Raw genomic sequence first — 21,600 nt, forward strand, 5'->3', positions numbered from 1 at the left:
CGCGAGAACATTTCACTTATTAAAGCAACTTGGCTAAAAGGAGTTGGTGAAGCCCCACGAAGGCAGAGATCACATTCTTCATGCGTATGTCAAGTGCTCAATTAATATTAGATAGTGGATGCATGGATGATAAAAACTCAAAAGTATAAAGCTAGAAAACTAATGTGGTTCGCCTCATGGGTAATACAATCAGGAAATAGGAGAGGATTCTCTTCATTTATTACAGCTTAGTCTTTTTTGCTAGAAAGTTGGAAGATACATCTGAAATGCCTGAAGTACTCCAAGGTCACCAGCTTATACATCTTCCTCCCACTCCCTCCCTTCAAATACAAGAAATATGTAAATAAAAGAATCTACACCAAATCCTTTGTCACGTAGAGGTTCATTTTCTGCATAGGGGAATGTAAACGAAAAGAGCTCATCTAACCCAAGAGACAAAAGTGAGCTGAACTGAACAAAGCAAATGGACAGAAGTCAATCATGCTGACACTTACTACAAACAAGAGTGTGTACTAACCATTGTACTTACCAACTTGATCAAGTTCCAAGATATGGCATTCAACTCCCAAGGAAGAAAAGAGTTCTTTAACCTGGAACAAAAATTTACCTAAGTTTTACTCTCACAAAGATTCAACAGAGTTATGAAATCTGAGCATGGTAATAAGGGAGGTCCAAAACAAATATTCTTCAGAAATATGAGCTCTGGCCTATGTTTTTTTTCTCCCTTTCTCTAAGTATCTTCCCAGGATAATCTCAGCCCATCTCTTCCCTTCTTTTACAACCTGTATCCTTAACTTCCAAATCTACAGCTTTTGCCCAAATCTCTTGTCTGAACTCAAGACAGGCAATATATATTTCTCCACCTGAGTGTCCACAGGCATCTCACATCACATCCACCCATATGTACTTTAATTTGACCTAAATTTTGCCCAAATGACCAAATTTTGCCAAATTTTGCCTAAACATGCCCAAAATGAAATTCATCTTTTCCCACATATCTTTTCCTCTTTCTGTGTTTCCTTTCAACAGTCAATACATCATTAAACAAATATTTATCCATTAAACACCTACTATGGGTCATCCATTGTTCTACATACTCAAGATACAATGAACAAGACAATCCCTGCCCTCTACTAGGGAAACAAACAAGTAAACTGACAGTTTCACTCTGCCACCATTCACCAGTTGCCTGAACAGAACATGAAACCCTAGGACCTTGCTACTCAGATAGGACATGGAGGACCTGCAGCATGGGCATCTCCTAGGAGGCTGTCAGACATGCAGAATCAGGCCCTGGATGAGAATCTGCATTTTGACAAGTCTGCAAAGCACTGATCATGAGTCATTCTAATGTTCTCTCTTGTAACATCCTCCTACCCCACACTAACTCCCCATCCATCTGATTAATTACTAAGTCTTAACAACTCTCTGTGTTGAACTAGTTCATCTTTCTAGTTCCTCACAGTTGCTATGTTAATTTAAGCCACCAGCAACTATTACTGGAATTTCTGTTACATCCTAAGAGTTCTCTCTGCATCCAGTTTCGTCCCCTCCAGTTCTCTAAATTACAGCCAAAATGGTTTTTCAAAGCCAACTTTTCATGATTACTTAAACCCTTCAATGCCCTCAACCCTCAAGATAAAGCCCAGAGGTTCCAATGCCAGCATGGAGGCATGAGGAGCTTCACAGACCTGCTCCATGGCAAACACCTACAGTTGGTGAAAATTATTAAAAAGCAACCATTTAAAGGCTCTGGAAGTTGTCCTGAGGGCACAAAGCAAATTAAGAAATGTAATTATTCAAGAAAATTTACTAGACGTCACTAAGAACAGGGAGAGTCTGAGGCACTGAAGCCATAACCTGCACTCTCCCTCCCCTGCCCTAGGTCAGCTTGATGGAAGCTCTACCTCAGGTGAGAGTGGCTAAGAAAAGGATGCTTCCTCGTGCCTGAAATCCCAGGATCATAGGGGCAGGCCCCCATCATTTCTCAATTCCCCCACAGCTCTGAGTGGCAAAGGCTAAGTTCCTGGAGAATGTAGCCAACAACACAGGGGCTCCCTTCCTCCACCCAGCCCCAACTAATAAGCAAAAATATTAGGGTCCTGATTATCCTCACCCCAGCCCACCTGAGCTTCCAGGCTGGGAGAGGCACGCCGCGAAGACCAGAGGCTACTGCCCCCACCCAGAGCCCTGATCATAAAGCAGGGCTGTCAATCCAAGAGAATCGGGGCACTGTCCCCACCCCTAGCTCTGGAGCAAGGTCTCAGAGATTTTTCTCAGAGGAAGAGGTAAACCATTAGATCAGAAAGCTCCAAAGCTCTACTCAAAGGCACTGACTTTATTGAAAGACTGGGAAGAAATCTAAGTCTAAAGACATTCTTGAAAACAACAGAGATTTTGGTGGTAAGCAATTAAGAGGAGGCTGGTAGCTCCATTAAAGTGACAAGCTAAACTGTAAGCCAGCTAGTTTACCAGAGAGAAGCAAGGAAGGAGATACCTAAGGATAGCCCTTCTAGGGTCAGGACAAACCTCAAATATGCCTTAAAAGCTACTCTTGCAAAGAGGCCCAGATTTAATTGGATCAAAGTATGGAACAGCTTACATCCCAGCGCATTGACAAAAACTACAGAGCAACCAGCCTGCAATTAGTGGAGCCTAAGATCTGGGTGTGATACCAACAGAGAGACAATATAATACAGACAGTCACTGAGAGCCCTGCTAATATCCCTGTCATCCCAGGGTTACTGTGCGTATACCCAAGGCTGCACCCTCTGAGGAGTGACATCAGAGGCTCCATCTTAAGGGGGAAATAAACTTCCCTCAAGGAATCTGGCCAACTCACTATAAAGAAATATACAGGCAAACAAAAACAAGCCACAAAGAAGGAGGGGATCAGTATCTGGAATTCCTACAATATATTACCTAAAATGCCCAGGTTTCAACAAAAAATTACAAGACATACAAAGAAACAGGAAAGTGGATCCAGACACAGGAAAAAAAGCAGGCAAGAGATCCTGCCTCTGAGAGGGCCCATATGTCATGCTAAACAATAAAGTAGTCATTGTAAATACATTCAAAGTATTAAAGAAAACTATGCTTTAGGAGATAAAGGAAAGGAGATGATAATGTCTCATCCAGTAGAAAATATCAATAAACAGATAAAAATTATAAAAAGGAACCAAATAGAAATCATAGAGTTGAAAAGTACAATAACTAAAGTGAAAAGTCCAGTAAAGCATCTTAACAGATTTGAACTGACAGAATTACCAAACTTGAGACTAGATCAATAGAGATTACATAATCTCAAGCTACAAAGAGAAAAGAATGAAGAAAAATGGACTGAAGGAAAATGGACAGAGCCGCAGAGAAATATGGGACACCACTAAGCATATCAACATATGCATGGTGTATACACCAGAAAAAGAGGCAATGAATAGAAGAAATAATTGAAGAAATATCCAAAATATGTCCCAAATTTGATGAAAAACAGTAATCTACATATCTAAGAAGCTAAATGATCTCAAAGTAAGATGACTTAATCGGAGCTCTGGAAACTGATCAAAAATCTACAGCAACAAAGTGAACACTCAATCAGGAAAATGCCACACTTGAAATGGCAGCATTTTTACCCTCCTTTGCCCCACCCACTCCCTCATGAGGCATGGCCCAGTAAGAGGAGAGCAGCAGCCCAGGCCCCACTTCTATTCCACACAATGAAGAGAGCAGATAGGATGGAATTTCCAACATTCTATTAACCTGTCTCAGGGCTGCCTGAGGAATTGGTCTCTGTAATATCTAACTCAGAGCTCAAATGGCCCAAAGTAGCCAGAATTTAAGGCTAGAGGAAGCCATGAGGAGCAGGGGGTATGGCTCACGAAAACCAAAGTGGGCTACAAATCTGTAGACACCTACCTAGGGGCGAGAGATTATAGGCAGAGGAATACATTGTAACAGCCAAGAGCCCAAGAAGCAGCAGGGGAGAGACTCTTGAGGAATTTAAGATGCTTTAAAGCAGCCACATATATAGGAGAACTGGGCCCAGGGGTGAAAAGCACACATACAGGCCCAAGGAAGATGAATGCCCAGAAAAGGCCTGAGAAGACCTTAAGCCTTCATGCTTCACTGATTAGTGAAAGTCTTCCCCAGGACGGAGCCAGTCTGCAAAGACTGGGAGAGGAGGCTGTTTTTTATAATGCCAAGTGTTCAAGAAAAGATCATATGCAGACAAAAAAGTAAGAAAACATGGCCCATTCAAAGGAAAAAATAAATCTCCAAAACAAGGCTGAACAAACATAGACTTCATACCTGATAAAAATAAATGAAAAGCGATAGGATACATTGGAATATATGAGAAAGCCATTTGGTTTAAAACTAATTTGGCCTGACCTTATTTCTCCAGAAAGGCCTGACATGGTCTGTTGAGCACACATTCTACATCCGCTTTAAATATTTACTATGTCCCAAAGACAAGAACGATGCCCTTAAAGATAGGGATAGCTTCCCCCACATCAGCATTTCCTTAAGGATAAGCATCTTTTCCTGGAAACAAAGGATTAATTACTGACAGGCTGTGCTCACCTTGTGACCACCACTGACCTGCTGTGCTAGCAAAGCAATCTCACGACTGTTGTAAAAGGGACATTCCTGTCATATGCGATGTATGCTCTTTGTTCCAAGACGGTATATAACCAAATGAGAATATCAACAAAGATAGAAATAACCTAACACAAACTCCAAATGTGAAAAATACAATCATTGAATTGAAAAATTCACTAGAGGAGTTCAACAGCAGGCTTAAACAGACAGAAGAATCAGTGAACTTGAAGACAGGCCATTTGAAATAATTAAGCCTAAGGAGAAAAAAGAAAGAAGAAAAATGAACATAGAGTAAGAGACTTGATGGACACCATTAAGATGGAACAACATACATGTCATGGGAGTCTCAGAAGAAGAAAGGGGCAGAGAGCTTATTTGAAGAAATGATGTTCAAAAACTTCCTGAATATGAGGAACAATGTGGATATACAAATATGAGATGCTCAAAAAACTCCAAGAAGAATAAACCCCGAGACTCACACCAAGACACATTACAATCAAACTGTCAAAACCAAAGACAAAGAGAGAATCTTGAAAGCAGCAAGAGAAAAGCAACTTGTCACATACAAGTGATCTTCAATAAGATTATCAGTGGAGGGCCGGCCCCATGGACGAGTGGTTGAGTTCGCATGCTCCACTGCAGGCAGCCCAGTGTTTTGTCAGTTCGAACACTGGGTGCGGATATGGCACCCATCATCCGGCCATGCTGGGGCGGCATCCCACATGCCACAACTAGAGGGACCCACAACTAAGAACGTACAGCTATGTACTGGGGGCTTTGGGGAGAAAAAGGAAAAAAATAAAATCTTTAAAAAAAAAAAAAGATTATCAGTGGATTTTTCAGTAGAAACCTAACCAGCCAGAGGCAGTGGGATATGTTTAACACGCTGAAAGAAAAAACTACCAACCAAGAATTCTATAGCTGGCAAAAAACTGTCCTTCAAAAATGAGGGAGGGTAAAATTGGGGTGACTTCAGCATCATTGTGGACTGAATTTGCCTGGGACTCTCTCCCCTCCAACATACAACAAGAAGGAGCAACTATATTCCAAGAGAAAATACCCTAAAAGCACAAAAATCCTCAGAGAGTCATGGCAGCCCCACAACGGAGGGCGGAGAGGCTGGGGCCTCCCTTAGAGGAGCTAGAACAGGGTAAGACAGCACTTCATCCCTCCTCTAAAGACTGCGGTCGCTGCCATTGGAGGCACCATGAGGGAATGAGCGGGGGAGGGGTCGCGCATCCGTGGGATCACCCAGGACTCCCTAGGGCTCTTGCAGCCTAGAGGGAAGCCCTCTAAAGGGGCAAAAGCGTTCACATGGGGTGACCTCATCAAGCCAAGACCCCAAGTGACCAGATAGCGAGAGCTGGTCAGAACCGGGGACTGCACACAGGAGAAAGTGCCCCTCCCCCGACTCACGTGGCACCATCTTGGCTGAAGGCAGAGGGCTCAGAATACGTTGTTCTCGACCCCCACCCAGTGGTGATAGGTGGTAACTGCAACCGAATAACATCACAAGGGGAAAGTCCCGTCCTTTCAACATCAGGCACTTCATCAAAACTCCAGACCAGAAAGAAATCGACAAGCACCCAGAACTCAGTTCTGAGGACGCTGAAATATGTAAACTAAACGACCATGAATTCAAAATAGCTATCATCAAAAGACTCAATGAGGTAAAAGAGAATATAGAGAAACAACGAGAATCAACGAGTTCAGGAGCTACTTCACAAAAGAGATTGAAACTGTACAGAAAAATCAATAAGAAACATTAGAGATGAAAGACACAATGGAAGAGATAAAACAAAATACAGATTCCCTGAATGCTCGTGTAGACACCATAGAGCAGCAAATCAGCATAATCGAAGATAGACATGTTGAAATGCTCCAGACAGAGGACGAGAGAGAACTAAGACTAAAAAGAAATGAAGAAAGTCTCTGAGAAATATCCAGCTCAATGAGGAAATGCAACATAAGAATTATAGATATTCAAGAAGGTGAAGAGAAGGAGAATGGAGCAGAAAGCATATTCAAAGAAATAATGGCAGAAAACTTCCCAAATCTAGGGAATGAGAGGGAAATATGTGTGGAGGAAGCTTCCAGATCTCCTAGATCTGTCAATGTAAAAAGACCTACTGCAAGATATATAGTAGTAAAACTGGCAAAAGTGAATGACAAAGAAAGAATACTCAGGACAACAAGGCAGAAGAAAATAACCTACAAAGGAACCCCTATCAGACTTTCAGCAGATTTCAGCAGAAAGCTTACAAGCTGGGAGAGAATGGAATGATGTATTCAAAACTTTAAAAGATAAAAATCTTCAGCCAAGAATACTCTATCCAGCAAAAATATCCTTCAGATATGAGGGAGAAATTAAATCTTTCCCAGACAAACAAAAGCTAAGGGACTTCGTAGCCACGAGAACCCCTTACAAGAAATCCTCCAGGTGGCCCTCATACATGAAAAAAGAAAAAAAGGGAGAAAGGGGCCACAAAACACAGAGTAAGGAGACAGACAGAATCAGAATAGGATAGCAAATATTCAACTATAGCATTAGGCTAAAAGCTAGGAAAACACCAAAAACAAAGACAATCTTGTCACTTTAATCACAAACTCACAACAGAAGTTGGAATAAGATATGAGAATAATAACAGGAGGGGAGGAGGAAAGGGACTGAATCAGTTTAGACTAAGGAAATAAGAGGCCATCAGAAAATGGACTATGCTATACACAAGATTCTGAATACAAACTTCAGGGTAGCCACTAAACTAAAAAGCAGAACAGAGACACAAAAAAACAAATAAGGAAAAAACAAAGAAACACATCACAAAAAACTACACAATTAATGGGTAGACCAAAACACACAGGACGAGAAACAAAGAAAATGCAAGAAAACCGGAAAACAAATGATACAATGACAGCATTAAGCCCTCATACATCAATAATCACCCTCAATGTAAACGGACTGAACTCTCCAGTAAAAAGACACAGAGTGGCAAGATGGATTAAAGAAAAAGATCCAACAATTTGTTGCCTCCAGGAAACACATCTCACCTCCAATGACAAACACAGGCTCAGAGTCAAGGGGTAGAACATGATACTCCAAGCTAACAGCAAACAAAAGAAAGCAGGTATTGCAATATTTATGTCAGACAAAGCAGACTTCAAGATAAGGCAGGTTAAGACAGACAAAGAGGAGCAATATATAATGATCCAAGGGATACTCCATCAAGAAGAAATAACGCTTATAAATATCTATGCACCCAACACAGAAGCACAAAAGTTCATAAAGCAACTATTAACATACTTAAAAGAAGATATTAAAAATAACACAGTAATAGTAGGGGACCTCAACACCCCACTCACATCATTGGATAGATCATCCAGACAGAAAATCAACAAGGAAACAGTGGAGCTAAACGAAAAGCTAAAACAATTGGACTTAATAGACATATATAGATAGAATACTCCATCCAAAAACAGCAGAATACACATTCTTCTCAAGTGTGCACAGAATATTCTCAAGGACAGACCATATGTTGGGAAACAAGGCAAGCCTCTATAAATTTAAAAAATTGAAATAATAACAAGCATCTTCTCTGATCACAATGCTACAAAGCTACAAATTAATTATAAGAAAAAAGCTGAGAAAGGGACAAAGATGTGGAGACTAAACAATATGCAATTGAACAAGCAATGGATCACTGAAGAAATTAAAGGAGAAACCAAAAAATATCTGGAGACAAATGAAAATGATAACATGCCTTACCAACTCATATGGGATGCAGCAAAAGCTGTATTAAGAGGGAAATTCATTGCAATACAGGCACGCCTTAACAAACAAGAAAAAACCCAAGTAAGCAATCTCAAATTACACCTAACTGAATTAGAAAAAGAACAAACAAAGCCCAAAGTCAGCAGAAGGAGAGAAATAATAAAAATCAGAGCAGAAATAAATGATATTGAAACAAAGAAGGCAGCAGAAAGGATCAATGAAACAAAGAGCTGGTTCTTTGAGAAGATAAATAAAATTGACAAACCCCTAGCCAGACTTACAAAGAAAAAAAGAGAGAAAGCTCAAATAAACAAAATCAGAAATGAAAGAGGAGAAATAACAGACTACACAGACCACACAGAAATACAACGGATTATAAGAGAATACTAAGAAAAGCTATATGCCAACAAAACAGATAACCTAGAGGAAACAGACAAATTCTTAGATTCTTACAACCTCCCAAAGCTGAGTCACGAAGAAACTGACAATCTGAATAGGCCAATCACAAGGAAAGAGATTGAAACAGCAATCAAAAGCATCCCAAAGAATAAAACCCCAGGACCAGATGGCTTTCCTGGGGAATTCCACCAAACTTTCAGAGAAGATTTAATACCTAAATTTTTCAAGCTATTCCAAAAAATTAAGGAGGATGGAATACTTCCTAACACATTCTACGAGGCCAACATCATGCCGATACCAAAGCCTGACGAGGACAGCACGAAAAAGAACTACAGGCCAATATCACTGATGAACATAGAGGCAAAAATTCTGAACAAAATTTTGGCAACCCGAATTCAGCAATTCATCAAAAGGATCATACATCACAATCAAGTGGGATTCATACCAGGGAGACAGGGATGGTTCAACATCTGCACATCAATCAATGTGATCCACCGCATCAACAAACTGAGGAATAAAAACCACATGGTCATCTCAATAGATGCAGAGAAAGCATTTGACAAGATCCAACAGCCATTTATGATAAAAACTCTTAACAAAATGGTGATAGAAGGAAATTACCTCAACATAATAAAGGCCATATATGACAAACCCATAGCCAACATCATACTAAATCAGCAAAAACTGAGCACCATCCCTCTGAGAACAGGAACAAGACAAGGATGCCCACTATCACCACTCTTATTCAACATAGTACTGGAGGTTTTGGCCAGAGCAATTAGGCAAGAGAAAGGAATAAAAGGAATCCAAATAGGGAGTGAAGAAGTGAAACTCTTGCTGTTTGCAGATGACATGATCTTATATATAGAAAACCCCAAGAAATCCATTTGAAAACTAATAGAAATAATTAACAACTACAGTAAAGTTGCAGGGTACAGAGTCAACTTACAAAAATCAGTTGCTTTTCTATAGTCCAACAACCAACTTACAGAAAGAGAACTCAAGAATATAATTCTATTTGCAATCGCAACGAAAAAAATTAAGTACCTAGGAATAAATCTAACCAAGGATGTGAAGGACTTATACAAAGAAAACTATAAGACATTACGAGAGAAATTGATAATGACTTAAAGAGATGGAAAGAGATTCCTTGTTCATGGATTGGAAGAATAAACATAGTTAAAATGTCCATACTACCTAAAGCAATCTACAGGTTCAACGCAATCCCTATCAGAATCCCAGTGACTTTCTTCACGGCAATAGAGTAAAGAATACTAATATTCATATGGGGCAACCAAAGACCCCGAATTGCTAAGGCAATCCTGAGAAAAAAGAACAAAGCTGGAGGCATCACAATCCATGACTTCAAAATGTACTACAAAGCCATAGTGATCAAAACAGCATGGTACTGGTACAAAAACAGGCACACAGATCAATGGAACAGAACTGAAAGCCTAGAAATAAAACCACACATCTATGGATAGCTAATCTTCAACAAAGGTGCCAAGAACATAAATTGGAGAAAAAGTCTCTTCAATAAATGGTGCTGGGAAAACTGGACAGCCACATGCAAAAGAAAGAAGGTAGACGACTATCTCACACCATACACAAAAATAAACTCAAAATGGATCAAAGACTTGAAGATACGTCCTGAAACTAAAACTTCTGGAAGATAATATTGGTAGTATACTCTTTGACATCGAACTAAAAAGGATCTTTTCAAATACCATGTCCTCTCATACAAGGGAAACAAAAGAAAAAATAAACAAGTGGGAATTCATCAGACTAAAGAGCTTCTGCAACACAAAAGAAACCAGGATCAAAACAAAGACACAACCCACCAATTGGGAGAAAATATTTGCAAATCATATGTCTGACAAGGGGTTAATCTCCATAATATATAAGGAATTCACATAAATGAACAATAAGAAAGCAAACAACCCAATCAAAAAATGGGCAGAGGAGATGAACATACATTTTTCCAAAGAAGACATACAGATGGCCAATAAAGACATGAAAAGAAGTTCAACATTACTAATCATCAGGGAGATGCAAATCCAAACTACACTAAGATACCACCTTACACCAGTTAAAATGGCTATAATCACTAAGACCAAAAATAACAAATGTTGGAGAGGGCATGGAGAGAAGCGAACCCTCACACACTGCTGGTGGGAATGCAAACTGGTGCAACCACTATGGAAAACAGTACAGAGACTCCTCAGAAAACTAAAAATAGAACTACCATACAACCCAGCTATCCCACTACTGGGTATCTACCCAGATAACTTGAAATAAGCAATCCAAAGTAACATATGCACCCCTATGTTCACTGCAGCATTATTCACAATAGCCAAGACATGGAAGCAACCCAAGTGCCCATCGACCCATGATTGGATAAAGAAGATGTGGTACATAAATACAATGGAATACTACTCAGCCAGAAAAAAAGACCAATTCATCCCATTTGCAATAACATGGAAGGACCTAGAGGGAATTATGCTAAGCAAAATAAGCCAGACTGAGAAAGACAAACACCAGATGATTTCACTCATATGTTGAATATAAACAAACACATGGACAAAGAAAACAGTTCAGTGGTTACCAGGGGAAGCGGAGGGCGGGGGTGCACAGCGGGTGAACTTATGTGGTGACAGTCAAGAAATAATGTATAACTGAAATCTCACATTGATGTAAACTATTATGAACCCAATTTAAAAAATAAGGGAGCAACTAAGATTTTCTCAGATAAACAAAAATTGAGGGAATACGTTAATACTATACCTGCCCTGCAAGAAATACTATAGGGAGTCCTTCAGGTTGAAATGAAAGAATGCTAGACAAAAACTCGAAGCCATATGAACATACAGTTTTCCAATAAAGGAAAACATATGGACAAACATTCAAACCAGTATTATTGTAATTCTGGTTCATAATTACATTTTTTATTCCCCTCTAGGATTTAAGAGACAAAAATAAAACAACTATAAATCTATGATCACAGGCACACAATATATAAAGATGTAATCTGTGGCATGGACAACAGAAAGGGCGGCAGAACTGTAAAGGAGTAGAGTTTTTTATGCGATGGAACTTAAATTGGTATCAGTTTAAAACAGATTATGTCTTTAGGATGTTATATGTAATCCCCATGGTAACCACAAAAATATCTAGTAAATACACACAAAGGAAACAAGAAGGGAATCAAAAAGTGTCACTAAAAATATCACCTAAACACAAAGGGAAATAGTAAGAGAGGAAATGAGGAACAAAAAACTGTAAGATATACAGAAAACAACAAAATGGCAAAAGTTAAGTCCTTCCCTAACAATAATTACTTTAAATGTAAAGGGATTACACTCTCCAAACAAAAGACATAGATTGGCAGAATGGATAAACACAGGATCCAACAGTATACTACCTAGAAGAGAATCACTGTAGAGCGAAGAGTAAACACAGGTTGAAAGTGAAAGGATGGAAAACACATTCCATGCAAATAGTAACCAAAAAAGAGCAGGAATGGATACACTCATATAAAACAAAACATACTTTAAGCCAAAACTGTTACAAGAAATTGAAAAGGACATTACATAATGATAAAGGATTCAACTTACCAAAAAGATATAACAATTACAAATATCCAGCAAACCTCAGAGCTTCTAAATATGTGAAGCAAACACTGACCAAACTGAAGAGAGAAACTGACAGAACTATAATTATAGTAGACTAATACCCCACTTTCAAATGAATAGAACAACCAGACAGAAGACCAATAAGGAAACAGAGGACTGGAGGAACACTATGGACTAACTGGACCAAACAGACATATTACATAACACTCCACCCAACAGAAGTAGAATACAAATTTTTCTCAAGTACACATGGAACATTCTCTAGGACAGACCATAGGCGAGGTCACAAAATAAGTCTTAATAAAAATATTCAAATCATAAAAGGATCTTTTCTAATCACAGTAGAATGAAACTAGAAATAATAGCAAAAGAAAAACTAGAAAAATCACCAATATGTGGAAATTAAACACACTCTTAAACAATGGATCAAAGAAGAAGCCATCAGGGAAATCAGAGAATATCTTGACAAATGAAAATAAAAACAACATACCAAAAATTATGGGATGCAATGAAAGTAGTGATAAGAGGAAAATTTATAGCTATAAACGCTTACATTAAAAAAAGAAGTCCTTAAATCAACAACCTAACTTTACACCTTAACCAGAAAAATAACAAACAAAAGCCAAGGCTAGAAAAAAGGAGGAAATGATAAAGAATAAAGCAGGGATAAAAGAAATAGAGAACAGAAAAACAATACAGAAAAATCAAAGAAACGAAGAGTTAACTCTTTAAGAAGATCTACAAAACTGGCATGCCTTTAGCTAGAAGGACTAAGGAAAAAACAGAGAAGACTCAAATAACTAACATCAGAAATGAAAGAAGGAACATTATTACTGTTTTAACAGAAACAGGAAGGATTACCAGACAGGACTATGAACAACTGTACACTAGCAAATCAGATAACCCAGACAAAATGGATCAATTCCTAAAAACACATAACCTACAAAGACCAAACAACATATAAATAGAAAATGTGTTTGGACCTACAACTAGTAAGGAGATTGAATGAGTCATCAAAAACCTCCCAACAAGAAAAGCTCAGGACCAGACAGCTTCACTGATAAATTCTACCAAACATACAAAGAAGAGTGAAAACCAATCCTCCTCAAACTCTTCCAAAAACTTGAAGAGGGAACACTACTAAACTCATTCTATGAGTATACCATTACCCTGCTACCAAAGACACTATAAGAAAACTACAGACCAATATCTGTAAGGAATATTGATGCAAAAGGCCTCAATAAAATACTAACAATATGAACTCAACAGCATATTAAAAGTATTATACGCCATGACCAAATGAGATTTATTCCTAGAATGCAAGGATGGTTCACCATACAAATATATTAACGTAGTACACCACATTAACAGACTGAAGTGAAAAAATCACGTGATCATCTCAATGGATGAAAAAGCATTTAAGAAAATTTAACACCCTTTCAGGATAAAAACACTCAACAAACTAAGAATATAAGGAAGCTACCTCCCACATAATAAAGGCCATACATGAAAAGCTCACAGCTAACATCATACTTGACCGTGAAAGACTGAAAGCATTTCCTCTAAGATCAGGAACAGGACAAAGACGCCCACTTTCACCATTTCTATTCAATATAGTACTGCAAGTCCTAGCTAGAGAAATAAGATGAGAAATAAAAGGAATAAAAGGCATCCAAATTGGAAAAAAAAAGTAAAATTATCTCTGTCACTGACAACATGACCTTACATGCATAAAGCCCTAAAGATTGTACAAAAAAACTGTTAGAATAAAAAATTTCAGCAAAGTTCTAGGATACAAAATCAACACACAAAAACCACTGCTTTTCTACAACCTAACAATGAATAATCCAAAAGGAAATTAAAAAAAGAATTCCACTTACAATAGCATGAAGAACACTTAGGAAGGAATACACTTAACCAAGGAGGAGGAGACTTGTACACTGAAACCTACAACACATTGCTGAAAGAATTAAAGAAGACACAAATAAATGGAAAGAAATCCCATGTTCATAGATTAGAAGACTTAATATTGTTAAGATATCAATACTACCATCTACGGATTCAGTGCAATCTTTATCAAAATCCCAACAATGACTTTTGGAGAAATAGAAAAATCAATCCTAAAATTCTTATGGAATCTCAAGCGAACCCTGAATAGCCAAAAAAAATCTTGAAAAATAAGAACAAAGTGGGAGGTCTACACGTCCTGATTTCAAAAATTGCCACAAAGCTACAGTAACCAAAACAGTGTGGTACTGGCATAAGATAAACAATAGATCAACAGAAGAGAACAAAGAACCCAGAAATAAAACCTCACACGTAAGGTCAAATGATTTTCGACAATGGTGCCAAGACCACTCAATGGGGAAAATATAGTCTTTTCAACAAACGGTGCTGAGAAAAAGGCATAGGCATATGCAAAAGAATGAAGTTGGACCCTGACTTAATACCATACACAAAAATCAACTCAAAATGGATCAAAGACTTAAATGTAAGGGCTAAAACTCTTAGAAGAAAACATAGGGCAAAAGCTTCATGACACTGGATTTGGCAAGTTTTTGGATAGGACACCAAAGGCAACAAAACATAGACAAATTGGACCTCATGAAAATTAAAAACTTGTGCATCAAAGGACACTAACAACTGAGTAAAAAGGCAACTCCAAGAATCAGAGAGATATTTGTAAATCACATATCTGATATGGGGCTAATATCTAGAAGATATAGGGAACTTGTAAAACTCAACAAACAAGGAATCTAATTAAAAAATTGACAAAACACTCGAATAGACATTTCTCCAAAGAAGATATTGGCCATTAATAAATGGCCAACAAGCATATGAAAAGATACTCAGCATCACTAATTATTAGGGAAATGCAAATCAAACAACAATGAGCCACCACTTCACACCCATTAGGATAACTATTATCAAAACAAAAACAAAACAAAAAACAGAAAATAACAAGCGTTGACAAGAATGTGGAGAAACTGGAACCTTTGTACACTCTTAGTGGGAATGCAAAATGGTACAGTCACTATGGAAAACTGAAAACAAAAAACTAAAAATAGAAATACCATGAGCCAGCAATTCCACCTCTGGGTATATATACAAAAGAATTGAAAGGAGGGACACATATAGGTATTTGTACAACCATGTTTACAGCAGCAATATTCATAATATCCAAAAGGTGAAAACTACTCAAGTCTTTATCAACAGATGAATGGATAAACAAAATGTGGTCTACAAATACAATGGAGTTCAGCCTTAAAAAGGAAGGAAATTCTGACACATGCTACAACATGGGTGAACCTTGAGGACATTATGCTAAACGAAATAAGCCAGTCACAAGAGGACACAACTGCATGATTTCACTTACATGAGGCAAGCAGAGTAGCCAAACTTATAGAAACAGAAAGTAGAATGGTGGCTTCCAGAAGGGAGGGGGACGGGGAGTCAGTGTTTAATGGGGACAGATGTTCAGCTGGGAAAGATGAAAAAAGTTCTGTGGATGGACGGTGGTGATGGATGCACAAAAATGTAAATGTACCTAATGCTGCTGAACTTAAAAGTTAACACAGTACACTTACTGTTACGTATATTTTACTACAGAAAAAAAGCTGACAAATGGAAGTATAAATTTTTAATCCACAAGTGTATGAATTCAAGATTGGGGAAACGTGACTTAACATTAATGTGGGGAAGGGGTTTTAAAAAATCAGGACCTTTTCTTCACTACTTAGTTTGGGCCATTATCTTGTCTCTGACTACAACAGTACTTCCTGACCAGTCTATCTGCCTCCACGCTTAGCCTAGCCTTCCTACTACTACCAGACTGCAAACCACAGGTCAAACCCTTTCACTCTTCTTCTCAAAAGTCTCAGATGACTTTTCTTTGCCTATATCAAGTCCACACTTACCAGCGAGCATTTTAAGATCTCCTCAATATGACTTTGAAACTAAATTTTGAGCTATTTTCCAATTTACTCTCCTGATGTCCTTTCACATGCTCTACGTTCAGCCACACTATTTTCCTTTCATCACCATCTACCTTTGCTTATAATAATTCCTTAGCTAGATGCTCTTCCTTACCTACAGACATCCAACTTATCCCTCAAAGATGTGAAAATTAATAAAAATAAACCTCGAGCCTGGACCCGTGGCCGAGTGGTTAAGTTCATGCACTCCACTTCAGCGGCCCAGGGTTCGCAGGTTTGGATCCTGGGCGCCGACATGGCACCGCTCATCAGGCCACGCTGAGGCAGTGTTCCACATGGCACAACCAGAGGCACTCACAACTAGAATGTGCAACTGTGTACTGGGGGGCATTGGGGAGGAGAAGAAGAAGAAGAAAAAAGAACAGAAGATTGGCAACAGATGTTAGCTCAGGTGCCAATCTTTAAAAAAAAAAATCATTAAAAAAAATAAGTAAATAAAAAATAAACCTTATTTAAAATGGAGTCAGGAGGCCAGCAGGGGGAGCTCCCATGCATGACCTCAAGGCCAACTACAGGAAAGAGAGTCAATTACAGACCACAATAGAAAGCAACAAGAAAGAATCCTTACTTAGAGGAAGAAATGTACATTGCACACCCAAGAGGAATGACTACCCCAGCAACCCAGTCAGTGACAAACCATCGCCACCCTGAACTCTTGCTTTTCTCCAATGGACTTTCATTCAAAACAACCCCTCCCAACTCCCTCCTTTTTCTCTATAAAATTTAACGTTCCTCTCCCTTGTTTGTTGGATTTGCCTATAGTCCACAATAGCATGGACATCCCAAATTGCAATTCTTTGGCTATTTCTGAATAAACTCATTTTGCTGGCAAAATAACTGGATTTTTTTTTAAGGTTGACAATGACCAGTTTAAATATAATTTCCTGAAGTTTTTCTGAACTCCAACAGAAGCAATTGTCTTTGTCTCATTCCCACAGTACTTGTTTTTCACAGGCACTTCTTTTGGTCCATGAGAGCTGGCTCATTACAGCTCAATTAGATCATGAGTTCCTGAGAGACAAGACTACAGTTTATTCATTTTTGTGTCCCCACAACATAAGCACGCAATAATGCTTATTGAATGACATTAGCAGCCCAATCAAGGAACAAAGTTCTCTACTTGACTGTGCACAGGTAAGGACATACGTGGAATATGGTATCTAACTTTGGGTGATACATTTAAGAGGTTCATGGTCAAACTACTGCATAATCAAGTTAGTGAAGGGTCACATGTAAACATAAATGATATGAACACATAAAAAACCAGGCTTCTTGGCCAGGAAAGAAAGATGCTCAGGGAAAATACTAAAATATGTGTCATCCAGGTAGAAGCAGGGTTCTTAATTCTGTGCACTGGAGCAACACTCATCTCCAAAATTGAGTAAATGTTTTAGGGAAACATATTTTTGGCTCAATTTTTTTTAAAAAGTCTAACAATCAGAGCTGTCCAATTATGTAATGGGACTGAAAGTAGTGGCTACATTATTGGAAATGTTGACAAACACAGGATGGAGGACCATTTGTCCTAAGATTTTCTGCACGGGCCAAGGTTTGACTAGAAGGATCTAAGACCATTTATTTATTCAACTCACATTACATGCCTGACACTATCGTAGGCACTAGTGATATCAGTGGTGGACAGGCACAGCTCTGATCTCTTGACCTTTTTATAAGCTCCAAAGGACATCAGAAAAAACAGAGACGTAAGACAGTGCCTGCAAACAGACCAACACATATGTGAGAACCTGATGGATGATCATGGGCATTCAGATCAGCATGGAAAGGTTTTGAATAATTGAAGCAAGGACAACTGATAAGTCACGAAGAAAAAAACCAAACCAGATCCCGACTCAGATCACCAGCATCAGGCAGCAATAAGGCAGGTGAGTGAAAAGCACACTCTAAAATGTTCAGGAGCTAGAACAGGAGAGCATCTTTATGACCTCAGAGTAGAAACAGATCCTTAAATAAGACACAAAAAGCACAAACCACAGAAGGAAAACAGTGACAGATTCAACTACATTAAACTTGAAACTTCAGTTAACCAAAAGACTCCATAAAGAGCATGAAAAGTCAAATCTGGGAGATTTTCCAATACCAAAGGACTAGTATCCAAAATATATTAGAAATACCTACAAATCAGCACAAAAAAGTAAAACAAACTAATAGAATAATAAGCAAAAGACCAAGACGTTTCCTAGAAGAGGAAACTCAAGTGACCCATAAACACATGAAAAGATGTTCAAATTTCATCAGGAAAATGCAAAATTAAGGTCACAAGAAATACCATTTCATAACTGCCAGAATGGTAATAATTAAATATATCAACTGTTGGCAAGGATGCAAAGCAAGAGGAAGTGTTATACACTGCCAGTGGGAGGGTAATTGGTATAACCACTTGGAAAAACATTCTGGCTTCACCCAGTTAAGGCAGAAGTCGTGCATCCGCTATGGTCCAGCAATTCAGCTTTAAGACATCTACTCTAAAGGAAGGCTTGCATAGTGCACTGGGAGAAATGTGCAAGAATAGGCAGAGCCACGTTGTTTTTAAGAGCAAAATACCAGAAACAGCACACCAACAAACCGTAGTATGATTCATCCTAGGATTACACTAATGAAAATTAAGAAAGCACAAATGCAGATACTAACATGCGTGAATCTCTAAAATACAACTGTTGAGAAAAAAATTGCAGAAGAATACATATGCATGACTACTTACATAAAGTCCCAAAACAGGCCAAAAGGAACAAAATATTGCTTAAAGATATTTATGTATTTGGCAAAACTGTAAAGAAAAGCAAGGAATTTGGGGTGGTGGTTGACCCTGCGGGCAGGGAGGAGTATGGAATCAAGGAGAGACATCCAAAGAGGCAGCCAGACTACTAGGGTTCTTTTATTATTCTTTAAAATGGATATACATAATATACATGTTTTATGAAACAATATATAAGGCAAAGCAAACTTTAAAAATAAATTTAAAAACATAGCCTATAATTTCATGAACCTAACCCAACAGTTTATGCTTTTGCATATTCCATGTATTCAATCTTCTGATAATGTGAAGTATGGTTCAAAATATGGAAAGTCCCCATCATACAGATGGACTTATCTTCCAAAGGTTCATTTCTAAGTGGGTTATTTTTAACTCAGAACAAATCTGCACACAAAAATAATGCTGGATTTGCAGTAGCCCCCAAAAGTGAAGGCAGCCCGCAATAGAGGTGAAGCAACCCATCTCCTCGCACCGTCGCCACACCCTCCTCCAGGCCGCGCGGTCGGAATCCAGCTCCGGCCCGCCCCCAGCTGCTGCTCCTCTCACCACTCCCAACCCGGGGAAAACTTCAGAAACCTCTTCTCTCCCCTGATCAACAAGCCAACATCGGGCTCACAAGCAGGAGGGAGAGGACTAGCAGCTAAGCCCGCAGGTTCGGCCCCTCGACTTCGGGGCAGTCGGGGCCCCCGGTGGGGCTGCTCCGAGCGGGCCGGCCGCGTGGCCCCCTCTCCCGCGGTGCCCAAGGGACCGAGCAAGGGAATCCGGGCCCGGCTTCGTGTCACCACCCCCGGGGACGCGTCCGAGTCCCGCCCGCCGCGCGCTCGCTCAGCCTCCGGGGTTCGCGTCCGAGGGCGGACCGGTGGCGCAAGCCCGGGCCTGGGGGCGCGGGAGGGAGGCCCAGCCGGGGCCCGGGAGCCCCGCCGCCGGCGCCCCGCCGCCTACCCGCGTGCTGTGCGGGCAGTAGCTCTTGCTGAAGATCATCACGCGGTTGCCCTCGATGAGGCCCAGGAGGCGGCGCCGCAGCTCCTCGCGCGTCTCGGAGGACGAGCGGCCGGTCCCGGGGGACGACAGGCGGGCCCGGCGCCCCGGCGGCGACGACATGGGCACTCCGCGGACGCTGCCCAGGCGGCGGTTGGGGACGGCGCCCACCTTCGCCGGCCCGGGCGACGTCTGCGCCCGCGGCGGAGACGATGGGGGCGGCGGCTGCGCCAGGGCCTCGGCGTCGCCCCGCGGCCGGGCCGCGGCTGCTCAGCGACGGAGAGGCGGGCGGCGGCGCCCGGACTGAGGTCGGCAAAGGAACGGCGGAGGCGCCCCACACCGCGCGTCCCACGCACCGCCACCAGCCCGCCGAACTGCCGCCCCGCCCCCGGCGCCGCCCCGCCCCCGGCGCCGCCCCGCCCCCGGCGCCGCCCCGCGCATGCGAAATAAGCTGCTCCCCAGCCAGGGCGCGTTACCTGCCCTTGGGAAAGGGGTGGTGGCCAAGGTGCATGCCCCGGTTATCCCAGCCTTGTGTGCCCATCCCGGGCCTGCCCAGTCTCCCTGATGCCTCCCAGCAGGACCCCCTGTGGAGGTCTTTCCACGCTTTATAATCTCCACCAGCCCCTCAAGCCACCTTAAAAAGATACATATTCTTTAATGAGGGTAGATGTCCCAATCTTATGCAAAGTGTGACTAAATAAAGCCATCTTTAGGAAAGATGACTCTCTTTTTAAAGTTTATATCCCAAAAACTAAGTAAAAATACTACGCTTCTGTTGAGTATTAGTTTCATAGGATTTCAAATCTATTTATGCCAAGTGAAATTGCTTTAATACACTTATGACAAAGAACAAAGAAGTTGTTGTTTGATTTAAGAATGAAGCTGTGCCTGGATGTCATCGTCTTATCTGTTGTCATTGATAAGAATTCAGTAGCCCAGCCACTGAGGGCCCCGCTGGAGGCTCACTGATAAGAACATGTAGAGAAGCAACTATAGCACGGGACATTTAGACAATAAATACCCAGAGTTTGTGAGGAATATCTGAGAGTTTCGGTCTGGGCAAGGCGACTCTGCAGACCCAAATAAGCTCTCCGAAGACCTTTGGGGCATTAGCTCCTGCCGGGGTAAAGGCAACTCTTTTACTGTCAGCGGTGAAACCTGCCGTGGCCCCTCCAAGAGCATCATGCCCACCAACACCGACAGCGTCATTCCCTGGCAACGTGCTCCGACAACAGGGCACTTTTCACATGTGTTTTGCGCTAGCAGGTGGATATCAGCTCTCGCTTGGTCAAGCCATCCCTCCCAAGTGCCTACTTGTATAAAAAAGTACCCCTTGAACTAAATGTGAACTTTATTCCTTTCATCTGCCCTTGCCTGGAACAATAGTGTGATTAATCTATCATTAGTTTGGAGTATGTTATATTATTTCTTTATTGGCTTGTTAAGAGACATTTTCCT

At 40.5% G+C, this 21,600-nt stretch overlaps 1 protein-coding gene across 1 annotated transcript in view; it reads right to left on the reverse strand.

The window, feature by feature from the left end:
• TXNRD3 (thioredoxin reductase 3) overlaps positions 1-20,572 on the reverse strand; it is a 75,747-nt gene extending 55,175 nt beyond the window's left edge. Inside the window, exons 1-2 of the mRNA XM_023619845.2 lie at positions 20,107-20,572; positions 530-590 (exon numbers count right to left, since the gene is read on the reverse strand). Coding sequence (XP_023475613.1) covers positions 530-590; positions 20,107-20,265 — 220 coding nt within the window. The 5' untranslated portion in view covers positions 20,266-20,572. The remainder of the gene's footprint in view (positions 1-529; positions 591-20,106) is intronic.
• Between the last annotated feature and the right edge of the window lie 1,028 nt (positions 20,573-21,600).

The sequence above is a fragment of the Equus caballus genome, chromosome 16 (genome assembly GCF_041296265.1).
Source record: "Equus caballus isolate H_3958 breed thoroughbred chromosome 16, TB-T2T, whole genome shotgun sequence".
In the NCBI taxonomy this organism is placed as follows: Eukaryota; Metazoa; Chordata; class Mammalia; order Perissodactyla; family Equidae; genus Equus; species Equus caballus.